General features: G+C 40.4%; 2 protein-coding genes across 5 annotated transcripts in view; one reads left to right on the forward strand and one right to left on the reverse strand.

The window, feature by feature from the left end:
- The first annotated feature begins 125 nt into the window (after window positions 1-125).
- The window catches only part of lg23h1orf146 (linkage group 23 C1orf146 homolog), a 35,717-nt gene continuing 19,159 nt past the window's right edge, over window positions 126-16,683 (forward strand). Inside the window, exons 1-5 of one of the 3 annotated variants that reach the window (XR_014917873.1) lie at window positions 126-262; window positions 492-585; window positions 1,134-1,305; window positions 1,787-1,865; window positions 1,970-2,087. Coding sequence is in view for 1 of the 3 variants with exons in the window: in XM_085447931.1 (XP_085304057.1) it covers window positions 197-262; window positions 492-585; window positions 1,134-1,305; window positions 1,787-1,865; window positions 1,970-2,110 (552 nt within the window). In the remaining 2 variants the exon portion in view is untranslated. Of the gene's footprint in view, window positions 263-491; window positions 586-1,133; window positions 1,306-1,786; window positions 1,866-1,969; window positions 3,295-16,683 lie in introns of those variants that run through there. The other 2 variants (XR_014917874.1, XM_085447931.1) reach the window with 2 other exon arrangements.
- On the reverse strand, window positions 2,280-8,891 carry LOC146680499 (glomulin-like). 2 transcript variants are annotated; one of them, XM_085447928.1, is made up of 18 exons: window positions 8,806-8,891; window positions 8,269-8,394; window positions 7,299-7,409; window positions 7,113-7,221; window positions 6,131-6,380; window positions 5,925-6,015; window positions 5,661-5,827; window positions 5,525-5,578; window positions 5,407-5,437; window positions 5,237-5,326; window positions 4,263-4,304; window positions 4,085-4,158; window positions 3,726-3,810; window positions 3,538-3,647; window positions 2,876-2,939; window positions 2,661-2,796; window positions 2,461-2,555; window positions 2,280-2,375 (listed from the first exon to the last, which is right to left on the reverse strand). In XM_085447928.1, the coding sequence occupies exons 1-18, from the start codon at window positions 8,845-8,847 to the stop codon at window positions 2,280-2,282; spliced, it is 1,773 nt and encodes a 590-aa protein (XP_085304054.1). In that variant the 5' UTR covers window positions 8,848-8,891. The 2 variants fall into 2 exon arrangements, with proteins under 2 accessions (XP_085304054.1, XP_085304055.1); XM_085447929.1 differs by having other exon boundaries at window positions 2,661-2,792; window positions 2,872-2,939.

Genomic DNA, 16,683 nt, shown 5'->3' on the forward strand with positions numbered 1-16,683 from the left:
AAGGGAAATTAAACAAAACAAACGCTTTTATCGATGAACAGGACGTTACGTTTTACCGCAGCGCCCCCTGGTGGCGTCCTGGTGGCATGACACAACAGACGGCTGAATCCGCTGCAGGAACAGCTTTGGACCAAAAACCGGGTTGAGAGTGTCGTCATCGGAACCGTGTCGTTCACTTGTTAATAACTAGCAGGCAATGGCGACATGCGGAGAAGGGACTCCTCAGTGGAAAACAACGATTATTGTCAGCACATCGCTTCAGGTAATGTTAGAAAGTTTAACCTGAACCGTCAAAATGTTTTGCTCGGTCGGTTTCTGGTGGCAGTTATAAAAAAAATAAGTTAACATAAAGAGCTTTAGCCATGAAGCCAAGGCACTAGCACCGACAAAATACGTGAAATATTAGTTATTTGCCCACCTCTGACTTTGAATAAAGAACTGTACCAGCTAACGATGCTAGCAGTTAACTTATCTTCATTTTGTTTCCACAGAGCCACGAAATCATTAGGATGCTAAACGCTCAGCAGCACCGCATCAGGTTTTCAGACAGTGTTCATCCCGGAGCCTTCATTTTTCCTCTATCGGGTAAACCCGAGTCCCCCAGTACACCTGCCGTGTATTTTATAACCCACTATAAGACATTATTCTGTTTTCTATAAGACACTCAGTGGATTTTAATAATGTAGTGTAAAGTTTTCATTGTTCACAGTAAATGACCTCATACTTTGGTTTAGTGTGATGGTAGTGGGGGGTCGGGGTTTATATCAACTGGGAAAGCTCTAAAACTTATGAAAATGCAGTCAAAAGTTCTAAATCTTTGCACTCTTTCACATTTTCTAAAGCTGTCCTAAAGCCCCTGGGCCTTATGTTTAACACCCCTGATTTAGACTCTTTACTTAAGTCATAATCCTATTTAAGTAGCCTAGTGGGAATGTTTTAGCATCAAAATATGTTTCAAGTGATTAAGTAAAAAGTACTCCTACATATACATTAATTTAGCACCAGAGGAGAGGGTGTGAGTGTAACTCGTTTGGTCTGATCCCTGATTGTGGCAGAATTAAAGCCCATACTTACAGATATATATATGTGTGTGTGAGGTTTTTTTTGTTGTTGTTGTTTTTTATTTATTGCAGGTACTGCATTCCTGATGGTTGACCCGCAAGACCTCCCAGAGCCCTCTGAAGAATCGGGAGTCTTTGAGAGGATAAAGAAATTTGTGCAAGTCCACCGCAACTGCTTTTTACTCCTTCGTTCACCATTTAAAGGAAAAAAGGAGCTGGAAACGCTGACTGTGATTCAAAACCGGTAGATTAATAGTCATGTTGTGTCATTTTTGCTTTACTTAACTGATTCTAACGCTCTGGTTACAAGGCTTTGTGACAGCAGCTTGAGGATATAATAATGATGATGTCGGAGTACCTCATGGGTCAGCCCCGGGTTCTTTATTATTTAGTTTGTCTATTGATTGCCAACCTGAAATTTGTCCACCTACAGTAACTTCTATGTTGATTATATGGCTATCTACATATTCAAACCAATAAGCAGGCTACAGGAGAATAAATAGCCTCTGAAAAATCAACCATAGATATTTATGACTCTGTAAGTATTTTCAGAGTAATTGTTTTTTTAATTGTCATTATTGCTATTGGTATCTTTTTTGTATTTTATCTCCCCTAACTTTGCTTTTTTTCTTGTCTGTCAAAGAATTTGTGGATTTTGTTTTTAAAGGTTCTATATTGAAAACAGAATAACTATATTGTACTAAGGACGTCTTTATCTCTTGCAGATTCTTTGGCAGCAATCTCAGGATCCTGCCTGTGCAAAACACTGATGAAATTGTTAAAGGGATGTTAACAATTGCCAAGGTAACAATGGAGGCGCAGCTATTTGGTATATTTTAAATATAAATGAGATAAACTGATGTGTCCTTGTGAAACCTTGAATTAAATTAAGCCACACCTTCCTGCAGGCCACCAGTAAACCCCATGTAGACAGCATCCGGGACCGGATTTCTCTGGCTCGGGCTCACATCATTGAAAGCAGTCCTGTGTGGGAAATGTTAAGAGACATGCTGCAAAACCAGGCAGGTGATTCGACATGTTTTATTTAATGCTAACCAGCAGGAGCCCAATGTGCTGAACATAGAAAAGCAGACATTTCAGTATATAGTATCATCTTGTATACATTCTTGTATATAAGCACACACTTTATTCAGTCAAACAAAGCAAACCAAATAAAGATATATTTAGAAAAATATTGAAGGGTCTGAATTCAGAGCCTCAGTTTAGTTTGTTCTGCTTTTCCTCTGTGATCTCTTCGATTCGGACTATAAGACTCTCCATGAGGTCAAATGTCACCAAAGCACTCTGCAGCACCTGAGAAACATGACAAAAGTCAGCTTGCTAGTCGTAGAGTCCAAAACATAAATGAAAATTATTAAATTAGAAGAGTTTTCCTGACCTGATGCTGGACCTCCGGGGACATGTTGGACACTTTCTCCTTCCTTACTGTGATGCTTTTGACTAATTTAGTGGGTCGAGCAGCATCTCTGGCTTCTGGGCAATAGGAAGTGTTGACAGTATAAAAATAGACTCTTAAACTATTCGTGTAAAGCTTATTTCACTGGAATTTTGTCACACAGATTAGTAGCTAATTCCTACCTTTTGCTTTTAGCTTTTGGTCCTCCCTCAGTGCTTTCAGTTCAGAGGAATAATACGCTCTTGATATGCTGATACATACACGCAGCATTTTTAGGTATTCCTCTTTGATCCTGCACAACTCTTCCCACACATCTTCCTAAAGGAAGGCAGAACAGATGATCAGCGTCCTGCCCTAACCAGGCATTAACTGAAAGCTTTGTATTAGACTTACTTACATTGGTTCTCAGCTCTTCGTCTCTGATAAGAACATAGCGTAGCAGATTTAGGCTCTCCATTACCCTGGATAAACAAAGAGTGCTACTTAATGGCTCAATCTGGATGAAGCTTCCCAGTTCACACAATGACAGACTTTTGTCTTTGAATCTCTGCAGGATAGTTTTTAACTTGATTAGATCTGAAGTTGAAAATTGCTTTAATTTAGTTCCATTAACTCCATGTATTTTGGTAGCAGATACGGTTTTCTGTATTTCTTTCAAAGGTCAAAATATTCTAAGGATGCCTTTGAGCCTATATTCCATCCATCCATTCGCTTCCGCTTATCCTTTTCAGGGTCGCGGGGGGCGCTGGAGCCTATCCCAGCTGTCATAGAGCGAGAGGCGGGGTACTTAAGGGTAATTATTTCAATTTCCAGGTGTCCCAATTGTAATTATAATGACAGTTAAATGGAATTTGCTTCATTAAAAAAAGTTTTTTCTTTTTAAAGTATAATAAAGCTACTATTATGCTCTCAGCACATGCCAAAGTATCCATGTTTACGATTTTGCCATAATCAAGAATTATAATTACGTCTCACTCCACTGACTTTGTGCTTCAGGTAACCAGGTTCCACCTCCTCCAGTCTGCTGTAATAATGCTTCAAACTTTTCTCGTTACTCACTTGTCCATACTGCTGAGCAAATCTGTCTGAGCACCTTGTGGCAAGCACAGCACCAGTGTCATCAGTGAAATAAACTCCGTTCCCAAGAACCACTCATTGGCGTTACCCCACTGTAAAAGAGTTGTAGTACATTTAACGTGTAGAGAAAAAAAATGCAGGCTATGGCGTGACTCTCGTGTTTTTCTCACCTTCATAGAAAGTTCAAATTGATTCCTGATGTTCTTGATTATGTAACTTTCTATTCCTGCGTGATTGCTGGTTTTTAACATGCACCTACAACAACAGCAAAAAAAAACAAAAACAGCAAGCGTTACGTTAAAGTGTTAGAAGACTAAGAGAATACTGTAAACATTTGTCAGCTGGAGTGTAACTGGAAACGCTAGATGGAGAGAAGCAGCAGTAAATTAATAGAGGGACAAGTTAAGAATATGCTGTGGGCCATTTGTTTTTAATAAAGTGTTAAAGTAGTCTATATATAGCTGTATAATGGGCGTTAATTTCACACCTGGAAAGAAATTGCAACTGCAATTGAAACTGTTTTTCTCACCTGAAGAATTTGTGCTTTGCTTCTGCATCTAATTTATTGATGAATACCTGGAAAACCTGCAGGCCCGATTCTCTCTGGGGGAGCAATGATCAGACGGAAGAGCGAACAGATGTATGCCTTTTATAGTGTAGCAAAAGTCAAACATTTTCCCCATATTGACCACTAATGAAGCACTCACCAAGTGCTGTATTGGACAGTCGGTAAGAACTCGCCGCAGGTTCTGAGAATTTAAGCACAAAACAGCTCACTGAGCTTTCGGTGTTATGGTTGAGTCATTTAAGTCAGCTACAGCTGTGAATCGCAGTAAATGTTACAACTATAATATTATAGTTTACAGCCACTTCACAGGCTGAGTCTCAAAGTCTCATCACGTTAAAAAAAACAAAAAACAGCTTACTAACTGATGCTTATTTTGTAGTTTTGAATAACATTTTTAGGCCACTAGAGGGGAGCAGAGAGCTGTATCACGTTAAAGACACGGATCCATCCTGCAGTGCAAGCAAGCATTCTTCAGCTTCATTTGGAGCTCCCTTTGTTTTTGCCAATTGGGTTGCTTAAGTTACTTGACTAGCTTGTTTTGATTTCTTAAGCGCCTTTCACTGAAAACAGCTGCCTGCTGAGGATAAAAGCACTGAGAGCAGTGAGTGCGAACAACAAATGGTTTATGTGTGACAGCTAAACAATGAAACATAAAACCCTATGAAACTGAGGTAGGCTGCAGATTGACAGTTCACTGTCAGTTCTTTACCTAAAGCAGCTTGGCCTCGAGAATGAGGATTTTGAAATTTGCTTGCTTGGAAATTGCTTCTACTAAAAGTATCAGATGAGTTTGATTTTCAGTGACCTTGAACTCAAGGAAAGGTCAAGTTTCTAAAAATCTTGTAAATAATAGCTCGAGAATGAGCCAACTTAGGATTTTTAAATTCATACCATAGAAGCAACCACGAAAAATCTCGGACAGGTTTTGAATCTCAGTGACCTTGACCTTAAAGGTGAAGGTCACAGAGTGACATGCATGCACTGACAGTGATCTCAGTGAATATGCAAACAGACTTAAGACATCTCAGGTTTTTCTGTAATTCTGCTGCTCCGGCCTGTGTGTGTATGCAGCCTGAGAAATAGAAATGAGTCTGGCACGGCTGCTTGTCTTACCTGTGTCACACTGTAGAAGCTCTTCAGATCCAGCAGACTCACTGGGAGGCTGTTGTCCTGCACACGCTCCAAGCTTTTTGTGAACAGCGCCTAATAATAGATAATTATGGGCAATTAAAATGAACTCAGTCTTCTGCTTTCAGATGTTTTTCATACTGATGGGCTCTTACCAATCCTTTGAGCAAATGTGATTCTTTTTTGCTGTCAGAGAAACACAGATATGACTCTGATTGTAAGTTTGTTCTAAAACAGAAAACATGTTCACTTAATGTTGTGTTAACAGCATACCTGCTGAGCAGCTGACTGATGTATTCCATGTTGCACTGGAGAATAAACACATGGCTAGAAAGGCAGGAAAAGTTCAACATTAATAGTTTTTAGTGAAAGTAAATTTAAGTAAGTAAAATGTGGCTGCTCACGTTACCTAAACACTGCTGGAAAGTTGTCAATGGTAATGAGCTGAACAAACAGCAGATAAGCCAGACATGCTCTCGCCTCCTTGAACTGATTATTGTCCATCAGGATGTTTTTCCTCAGTGAGCTGAAGAATAAGAGCTCCGGAAGAGGCTCTTTGATTGCAGAAAGTGTGACCTGCAATGCACACATGTGACTTGGGACTAAACAACTAAAACATGTTGTGTTCTAAATAAAAAAAAATAGAAGTAAAGTGAAGTGACTTTGCCCGTACCATTATCTCTACTGCAAAGAGCCACAATGGTGATCTTCTGTCGTGCTTCAGTTCAGCCTCAAGCAAAGGCTCTCTCAAACTCCTCATGCAGCTAAACAGAGAATGCAATCAGTTATTCAATTCGAAGTCATTTTGCTTTGCCATTTGTATTTAATATCATTAATAATAATAACTACAAATAAACAGAGTTGCAGAGAGAAACATACAACTTCAGAAGCTCAATCTTTAGCTCCTCATCTTCAGCTGTAGCAGCACAATTTCCGTCTGTCCTTTTCACCTCCTCCACAAAAGGTTCTGTGAACACAGTCAAGGCAGCGCTGCAGCGGCACAGGCCGTACTCATCAGCCTCCTCCTGCTGCTCCGTGTAAGGCACAGGCAGCCGGGACAGCTGCTTCTGCAGGGCCGACAGAGTCGAGCCCACACAGGCTGCCTTCCCCTCATCCAGTCGGAGAATTACTGTTTAAAAACACAGTTTGTTAGTTTACAGTAAGCGTACAGCAGGGGGAGCCCTTTAAAGAAAAAGAAAAAGCAGCATTTACTTGTTCACCATAACCCACCAATGCATGGAGAAGCAGTAACTGCATTCAGTAAACCAGGCTACATGTGATGCACATGATCTACATGTTGTCTAATACAAGAACCCTGCAAAAAAAAAAAGGTGCTATGACGGTAAAGGTGTTCAATGTTTGTCAAAAGTGCTGAAACTGTCGATTCAAACGTATTGTTATTTTGGCCGATTAGTTTGAGGTGTTTTTGGATCGTGTTAAATTTTTCTTATTTTATCCACTGCATTTATGTCAGCTTAGACAACAGCAATAACAACTCTCCCCACTCACCTAATAAACTAGCAAGCGACTCCACTGACCTGAGCGCGTCCACCGAGCTGTTCGATTGATAATGTTACCAGGCCTAACGGGGATCATTTGATTATTGGTTATGGCTGTGCAGTTTAATGCGATAAAAGCAATTCTACCATAAATTCATTTTTACTATTGCAAATCTAAAAATGTTGTCAAAAAAAGTTGTAATTGTAGTTTAATATTGCCGTTGTAGTGGATGATGGTGAATCAGGCTGAATCTGCAGCTATTCCTAAAAGCTGTGTTTATTTCTATGGTAGAGGTAGAATTTATGGCCGAGACTGTTGTGTTGATTTAGTAGTAGTACTGTTGCATGATTAGTTGTGTTACCTGATTGAAGATGTGGAAGAAGGGCTAGGATTGTCTCGGAAATGGCACCTGGATCAATGCCTTCAATTATTTCAAGCATGCAATCCAGGAGTTCATTTGGCCTGCAAGTCTTAATGAACAGATGCAACGTTTCAGGTGATGCACGGGGAGCGTGTTTCACTATGTAGAAGAACTGCTTGCACCTACCCTGGTCAGATGTGTGATGGCAGCTTGGTATTGATCCAGACCCTTAGCTTTTTTTACAACTTCGTTTAGAAGAGGTGCCAGTATAACACAGCCCATAGATTTCACAATAACCTGCAAGTGCAACAATAGGCAATCAGTACACGTCACCGGGAACCTTAAAAGCGACCCTGTCAGCATATGAATTTGATAGTCCCTTCCTTTCCATTTGCATGCATCGCTGCATAAACTGATGCATGCAAAAGAAGTGCAGTTTCATCTTCACAACTGCTGGTTAAAGTGTGATCTACCAGATCACACACACACACGAAAAAGGAGTGGAAGAAGGTGCAGGTTTCACCTTCTGAAAATAATTTTAAAAAGGCATTAGACTATATAGATAATCTGTGGAAAAAGATTCTTATTAAAATCATTTGTTGCAGAGCTGCAATCCCATGACTGTCAGTTCACCTATTTGTTCTTCTCTGCGCGGCTTCTTTTTCGGCAATGGTTTTGAAAGTCAAAATCCAGGGATTTCTCATTTTATAATCAATCATTTGCAGCCCTTGAGATTGTTTTAGCTCAGAAAGAGGAAGGAGTGAGAGATGACACATGCTTTAAATGTAGGCTACAAATAACTGCACTGAGCGTGGAGAGATGGGACAACCAAGGGCACTTAGAGAAGCGCTGTATTGAAGAGGGTTATCAGTGGAGCGAGAAATCTGACTGAATATCTGCTTGTTTTCCCAGCACACCTCCAGGTCAAGAGGCTAGGAGGCACAGAGTGGTAGCTGCATGTTAATGTTTAGCATAGTTGTGTAGCAGGCAAGAGGCTGCTCGCTTCAGTAGGTACGATCCTGCAGTGTAGCCGTGCTTTTAGAGCTGTATGGCAGATTAACGCTGCCAATCTGCTGTCACTTCATATCTGTGAGGTGTAACTGCTACGGAGGAAACAGCTGCCCTGATCTGCTGTGTTGGCAACGACGAGGAATACCTGGTTTTTCTCATCTTGTATGAATTTTAAGAGCTGTTGACTTTCACCCTCACTGAGACTGGCACATCCCAAAGTCTTGAACTGCTGGTAGTCCTCAGGCTTCAGATCGTCTTCTTGAGTATTTCTCTAAATACAGGACACAGTATATTACGTCATAATGTTTTCTTTTACTATTGCTGATAAACACCATTGAGCTTAGTCATGAGTTTCCTCTCAGAAGCAGTAGATAGTGCTAGTATAGTGTGAGTAGATGTCAGGATATCCTGCATAAACCCTAAGAAACAAATATATTTATTTAACATGGACTTCCTCTTGTAATGTTACTGAGTGAGGAGGATCAAACGAGATATAATGAAGGCAGCGTCACCCAACGCACCAGTTCTTCTATACTCTAATGCTAGCAGCTAATCTGTCAGCCGTTATGCTATTTTTCCCCACACTTGAAGGTCATACTTCATTGCAACATCAGGAGAGGAGATCCTGAGTACGATAGCCTCAGCTAAAATGTGTTGCCATGGCGCAATATTGTTGACTTACCCATCTCTGGATTATCTCTTTCACCTGATCTTCATTCATCATCAGTTTCTCTTCAGCCCTCACAGACAATCTTATTATCAGTTGGCCTTTATTTTGACAGATGATGCAACAGCACAGAATCAAAATGATCAAATATATAGCTCTCCTGGTGTCTTGAAAGAGAGACAGAGAAAGAGGGAGAGATTCACTCTGTAAGGAAGCGAAACATAAACCTCTTAGGTCTCTTTGTGCTTGACATGTACCGTAATAGGATTAAACCAGAGCAGTTCAGTGTGGTCACAGAAAGTGCAGACATGTCTGGAAGGATCCAGTCACATAAAAACTGTACAGAGGTTGTCACTGCTTAGAAAGAGTCCAAAATAGGAATTTAAATATGACAAAACTGAAACTTCGGTGTCAAAACTTGTGCTCATGATCTATTTACACCTGCCCTACCACTGAGATATTTACCTAATTTCCTGCAGTGTAGGTGGGGATATGCCACTTTAGCATAGTCTGCAACTAAAATAGAAATTAATATGCATGCTAGCAGTGTAGTTTGTGAAAATACATTTTTAGTAGATTATATTTTAAAGTTCTGCTACCTTAAAATGAGGTCATTTGCATAGAGGGAAATATAATTTGTGTATTAGCACAAATTTAGTAACCTTCATTGTAGTTTGGGGGTTTTTTTTCTTCGCCTTGTGAAGTACACCTAGTTTAGTACACGTACGTTTAAATTTATTTGGGATTTTTTCTTATCCCCAGGGTTAAAAGTATACACAATGTACCAAATACATACATACACCTCCACTAATATTTAATTAAATTCCCCTTGTTCCAAAAAATTTCAGTAGGGTTGAAGTCGAGGCTTTGGGAAAGCTGTTCCAGAAACTTAATGTTAGCTTGATTTATTCCAAAACAAGTTTTAATGTCTGTTTGGGATCATTGTCCTGTTGGAACCGACACGTTTCAGCTGTCTAGCTGCTGCTTTGAGGTAACATTGAAGAATTTAGGGGTAGTCCTCCTGGTTCATTTTTCCATCCACTTTGTGCAGTGTACCAATAACACCAGCAGAATAACAGCATAACAGCATCAGACCGTGATGCTACCACCACTTATGCTTGACCTTTGGTGCAGTGTTTTCAGGTTTGAAAGCCTCGGCTTTACTCCTGACCTGAAAACCTTTCTTCAAAGGGCGTATGGTTTGTCAAATTTCAGTTGAGCCTGAAGGAGTCTGTTTTGGAGCAGGGTCTTTTTTCTTGGTCAGCCCCCTCTTAGTCCATGGCAATGTAAGACCTGCTTCAGTGTGGACAGTGTGAGCAGTTTTTAGTTCATGGCAGGCTTGAGCCTTGGTGTTTCCTGAGTTGTTCCTCAGTAACCTAACCTCCTAACCCATTTCCTCTCAGCTGAGGGTGACAAGTTGTTTGTTTTTTCCAGACCTTGTCAAAGTAGTAACATGGCAGGGGTTAAAGTTCATTTTATATGCATTGCAGGTATTGTTTATAGTGTAAATTATATTGGAATGAGATCATATACATATGATTTGTAGTGTACTAAAACATCAGCTATACTTCTTTTCAAATAGATTTAAGGAGAGAACAATGTGTAGGACCCATTGTGATGTGGCAGTATCTATAGAAAAAATAAATCCTGTGACACACGCTGGCTGCAGCAGACTTCTCAATGTAATTAAAAGGAAGTGCCTGCTGTACACAGATGCACAGGGATTACGAATGCCTTTCCATGATTGCTTGATGACAACATATTGCTCTTCTGTGCAAACACAAAGGCCTCAAAGGCTTTGATCGCCTCTCCCCCCTCAGCATTTACGTGCGTGTATAATATAATACAAGCACAATCACTGACTTCCTGCTCCTGCTTCAGCAGAGGAGAAGCTCATGTCCTGATTTTAGATGAATAGGTGTAGAGGCGTGTTTGAACGGTCGGATTTAGCCGACATCTGCCGCCCAGGTTTGCTCTGTGTATTGCGCTGTGATGAAAGCCTTAGACAAAAGCCACAAAGCAAATACAGTACACAGACTGCTGCTCAGTCCGTCTTTGTCCCTGATTTTGCTGTCATTAATTGCAGGCTGATGAGGTTTTGTTTTGGCAGTGCTCCTGGGTACACAAAATATTAAAGCACACAAGGTCTAGGCTTAGGATAAACAAACGCAGAGTTAAGATTTAAAATAAGCTTAACAGTATTTGAGTCGAAAGAACCATTATGTCACAGAATAAGTTGTTTTAACTGGTATGTAATTCCTAGTTTAAAATTTCTTCAGTTTTGTTTGAACAGTTGATGCTCCACAGTCGTGAAAACATCGTGTCTCTGATTAACAGATTCTCGTTTTAAAGCGCAAGAAATCGGAGGACAGAGTCAGAGCAGTGATCCCTTTCCAACTCAGGAGGGCACTGTTTGTCTTGAGGGCTTAACTCTGATGGCAGAATCAATCTGTGGATTCAGCACCTCATTGTTAAATTCACACATAGGTGAAAAAGATCTTTTAATTTTAGACCCATGCTAAAGTTCAACTTTAACAATATAGCAACACAGGTAAGAGACTTGGCATGTCTTCCGAATGTCTGAATAAGCAATAATCAAAGAAAAAACATTTTGGCTTAACATTCTTAACATTTGGCTGGAAGGTAAATATGGTAATAAACATGCATCACTATCAAAGCAACAGGGATTCCTGAGCATCGTCAACAAATGTCAATTCGAGGCTCACAGTCAGGGTACTGAGGCTGGTGTCAGAGCATCAAGAGCCGTCAAACACAGATGTCTTTAGGAAAGGAGCTGCCACGGTCTTATTCTGAGAGATGTATTAGCTGGTCTAGGGAGAAAAAGAGCTCAAATGCTGCTCGGTTGACTAAAGTCTTCTTTTCAGAGCAAAGTCAAATTTTGCACTTCATTTGGAAGTCAAGGTCCTGAAGTCTGCAGTGTTTGAAGTCCAGTGTGAAGTTTGTGAGGATTTTGGTTGCCATGTCATCTGCTGATCTTGGTGATAGTTGGTCCTCTGTATTTTATCAAATCTACTCCATGCTGAGAAGCTTTATAGATATGCTGATTTTATTGTCCATAAAGAATTAGTACCTGCTCACAGAACCAAAACTATTATCAAGTTGTTTGCTGACTGTGTTATTACTGGTTAAACTTTGGGGTAATGTCAAGAGGAGGATGAGAAACACCCAGCTCAAAAAATACAGAGGAGCTGAAGGCCGCTACGAAAGCAACCTGAGGTTCAGTGACACCTCAGCAGTCCCACAAGCTGATGCCATGCTGCACTGATGCACTTACACTAAATGTGTAAAGTACTGAGTGTATTTTCAGAAATATAATGTTTCTGTTTATTAAGTCATTTTTTTTGATCAGTCATATGGAATATTCCAACTATGTGAGATCTTGAGTAGCCATAATCGTCAAATTTATCACAAAAAGGCTTAAAAAAATATCACTTTACTTTAGTTTCAGTTTTCTTTAAATTCAAAGCGAAAATCTCACCAGCAAAATTGCATATATTATTTTATAATGTCAAACAAGACATTTCATGACATTACTGTGGATCCAGTAGAGAGGCCATTTGGCAAATATCAATAACTAATAAAAAAATATTTTAAAGAAACAAATACAAATATCCTTATTTGTACCCTTAATATACACAGTATAGCCATTAATACTGCTACTTGTATCGCTGTGAAATGTGACACTTAGTCTTCATGATGCAGGATGTTTTACACCGGTATCATGTCTTTGATTAACAAGTGAATTCATTTGAGAGTCAAAGAAGTATCTGTTTTCATGAGTGCGCATTCTGAGCAATCATTGGAGTGGTGGAGGTGCTGTCTGGCAGTCTGTAGGCATGTGGAGAGCAGTTTGCAGTGTTCAGAGCCATATCTCAGGTCACTGATATCAAATATCCATTTATATTTAATAGATCTGTGTTGCTACAGCAACCAGTATCCACCTCCAACAGATTCATTCAGGATTTGGTTTAAGGTTATATTCAAGGGGCACTTTTAAGACCTTGACCGTAGTTTCTTAGATTGAACGAATGAGTAAAATGGACCGTATCATTTCAGTTGCGGAGCAGATGTGTGCAGTATTCATAGAGCAGTCTAATATGCAAACATTCAGCAGTCCTGTGAGAGTGGGATAAAGCCTCTCCATTTTCCTTCCATATTTCCTTGGTGACCTCTTAGAGAGCAAGAGAGTCTAAGTGAACTATTTATCCAGTCTGCTTCCCCCCGGAGGCCTCTGCAGACTGCTTCAAGCTCTCCTGTCTGCCTGAAACCTCCCCAGGCTCTGCAGTGCTTGTCAGGAAAAACTGCCATGTTTAGGGCCTCTCCCCCGGGTCCTGCATCAGCTACACTGCTGCTTTATGAGGCACGAAGATGAATTTGATTTTGAGATATTTCCTTTATACCGTCCAGATTTGCTTTTGTGATTGCTGCATTACTATTGGGAGTGTTTTTTTAAATGTCTCTTAATTTGTGAAATCCCAAAACTGTTTCCTCATTTACCCAAATTCCTTTGATGCATGCAAGGTGCTGATGAAAAAAATCAATCACATTTTTATTTCAGACGTATAAGTAACAAGTGTTAAAGAACAAATAAAATCAAAAAGAAATCTCATTTAAAATCTTTAAATGTTTATCTTATGTCGACCAGGGAACATTGCAATGTGTGCACATCCTGCATATATTCACATGTGAGTCAGCTGGACTCTACAGAGATATTTATAGCATGTCTAAATATCTCTGCGTCCATGTCTGTGCTCTTCCTTTTCTGATGGGTAGATTTTGATTGATATGCCGGTTACCACAAGTGACGCAACTTTTAAACTTGCACAACACATTTCTACCAGTTTAAGGGTACAGACGTGCCCTGTTAATGCATTATCAGGGAGTAAAAAATAAAAGTATGTGTGATTTATTTCTTTTATTTCTTTTAATAAAACATGCTATGGTTCCTCAGGATAATCTGCTTGTCACGACTGTTTCTTTGGTGGAAATCATTTTCAGTAAGACTGTCTACACTTTGTGGATTTTCTAGAGCAGTGGAAAATGCATACAAAACAGCATGAGGGTGTGTCTGATAACGTGATTCCAGAAAAGTTGGGGTGCTGTTCAGAAGATATTCCAAAGGAAAAAAACTGCAGATGTGCCACTTGTTCCATATGTCACAAATACACAAAGTGCCTTCATCTGACAAAACAATCAAAAAATGTACTGAGAACATATAACATGGGATTAAGTGTATTTTGCACTCAGTGTGTGCACAAAATATTTGAGGCAGGGCAGGGAAAATGAGTTTCTCCGTGTTTTTAGCACTGCAGCCGTGCACTTAGTTTTTAGTGAATGTAACTCAAACATAGGGACATTGTACATTACTCAGAGACTATAGTCAACCACTGATTAATACATATTTGGATTTTTGGCAGCTGGAATTAACTGTGGGATTGAATAAATAAAAAAAAAACTGTGTTGTGCATGTTTGTGGATACAAATGAAGGATCGGTCAGTGTAAGACTACTCGTGTGTTTTTTAGATGAATAAAATAATTGAACTCTGTGGCATCGGATCATCTTTGGAATCAACGGTACTTGTGATACCTGATCAGGTCGTTGTTAAAATTGCTACATGCTTTAAGCACTACTAAAGATCTGTTGAAGCCCATTTTATTTTTGTGACTGATGTCTCAAACCTACGAAGAACTTGATATATTTGTGTTGGTATGGTTAATTAAATGAAATCTTGATATTGTTTTGGTCAGTACAGAGATGCACGCTGGCACTTTTATTCTTGTTTTTTCTTCCATGAACGGTGCTGTGGATGTCTGGAAGTTGAATATCTTTAGGGAGAAACGGATACCCCAGTGAACTGAGAGCTAATGGAGGTGGTGGTCTCACTAGGGAAATACTGACCTTGGCCCCTTTTTGTAAAAGCTTTGCCTCTGTGGCAAACAATTGCAGGGAGGGGCTGTGCAGGCGCGGTCCGAGTGTGTTTAGTGAACATCTGTTTGCGCTTTGGCAAAGACTGTTGCTATAATGTCGTCCTGTCTTTTGCACATCATTCAACATGCCATAAAGCAGCTCTGTCTACCAGTGTACTATGAGTTGAAAGCTCCCAGGGTGAGACAAAGGCCCAGGCTCGACACCTCAGTGTTTCCTGACCTGCAGTGCCTGACTGGTATGGATCGACGCTCGGGAACTGCAACAAATCCATATCTAGTGGACCACGCATGCAGACTTCATCACCGCCTGCTCAACCTTTTGTCAATCGGCATTTTGATGACAATTCCCAGTGTCGAGTTGTTCCCAATCAATACACACAGAGCGGACACCTTCATACACGCAGATAAATGCTGCTTGCCGGCTGTATCTCTGGGCTGTGGAGACTGACACCCTGTCTGACTCTGATCGATAAGCGGCGCGCGGTGCGGCGCACAAGCTCGGCCGTGCCCGCTCTGCTTTAACACACGGGGCTTGGTTTCCCCCGGCAGCTGGGTAAAACTGCCCAGCAACTCCCCAAGGTGGATGAATCGGAGATGTTACATGTGAACTGGCTGTCAAAATGATTTTGTCATCTCCTCTTCTCTCCGGTGTTTAAAGATGCTGACACACTGTTTTTTGGGTTCCAACGTCTTGTTGAAAGTGATGGAAGCTTTTAGCCTTTTTTTTTCCCTCCAAACTCCCTTTATCCATTTAAGTGTTCGCTCAAGTGTTAGAATTTCTGTTTCACCTGCCACAGATGTCTCCTGGTACTTCCTGCCCGCTCACAGCTCCCTTTCAGGTCATCTGATTTGAACCCTTCTTTGAATTTACAGACTTTACAACTTCATTTAGAATATTTACTCTTGTTACTTGATGAAGTCTTTTAGATGCTGCTGTTATACTACTTTTTGTTCTTAGTTTCCCAATTTATTGATTTGCTGAAGCTTTTACTTTCTGCCATTTAATTTCGTTAGATTACATTAGCTTAGCCTAAAATGAAAGTAAATCTTAACACAACTAATCAATACTCCTTTTTTATATACGTGAGAGTGGCTAACATTAGTGGGTAGATAGATCAGAGTAAGAATAAAACAGTGAGTAAAAAAGGCCAGATCAGATTCAGCTTGGGGTCATTAATGTTTCAGAGGATGCCAGAGGGAGAATGGGAGAGTCACTGCACCGCCGGGATCCATTTCCTTTGACTGTGGCTTTGTCATTTTGGATCAATCCCACCATAACCAGGCCTATTGTAAAGTGACTTGGCTCTAATGGAGTGATAGGCAACATAATGGCATCTGGTTAATAATAAGGTACTGGGTTAATGTGTTTTAAAGGCAAGTGAGCCGATCATTTCTAACGGATAAATAGAACTTGCAATGGAGGACTGCAAAAACATGTTCTTGTGCAGGATTTGGCAGCAGCAGCTTGTGTTAATATAGTTACAGTGACCTCTCTTTCTCACTTCGTGTTCCCTAGCAGTGGCCCAGTGGAGATCTCAGGGGTTGTGGAAGTACTTACCGTTTCCTCCTCTAAGCTGTGATCGTCACAGTGGCGTTACTCCCGCTTTGATCCTGCTGCAGTCTGACACATGACCACACAGACCCCTGAATGGGCATTAGTGCAGGCTTCAGCAAACCCAACATCTGTGCCTCCCAGCACTGCCACTGCTCAAATCATTCATTAAATCAGAACACAAAAAGTAACTTTACTTGAATGCCTCAGCATAAATATTTGATCATGGCTGAGAATAAATCTTTGTCATTTTGTTCTCCTTCCTCTGGCTGCGGGCTCCTCTTATAGATCTTCCTCGCCTCGTTCTCATTTTGCTGTTTAGATACAGGCACATGCTTGGCTTGGTCATTTGTGAAATGGATCTTATGAATTTTTTAGAAAGATTCATAGC

This window comes from Copadichromis virginalis, linkage group LG23, assembly GCF_057382275.1.
Source record: "Copadichromis virginalis isolate Kocher_CV1m ecotype Utaka linkage group LG23, C_Virginalis_male_GT1.1, whole genome shotgun sequence".
In the NCBI taxonomy this organism is placed as follows: domain Eukaryota; kingdom Metazoa; phylum Chordata; class Actinopteri; order Cichliformes; family Cichlidae; genus Copadichromis; species Copadichromis virginalis.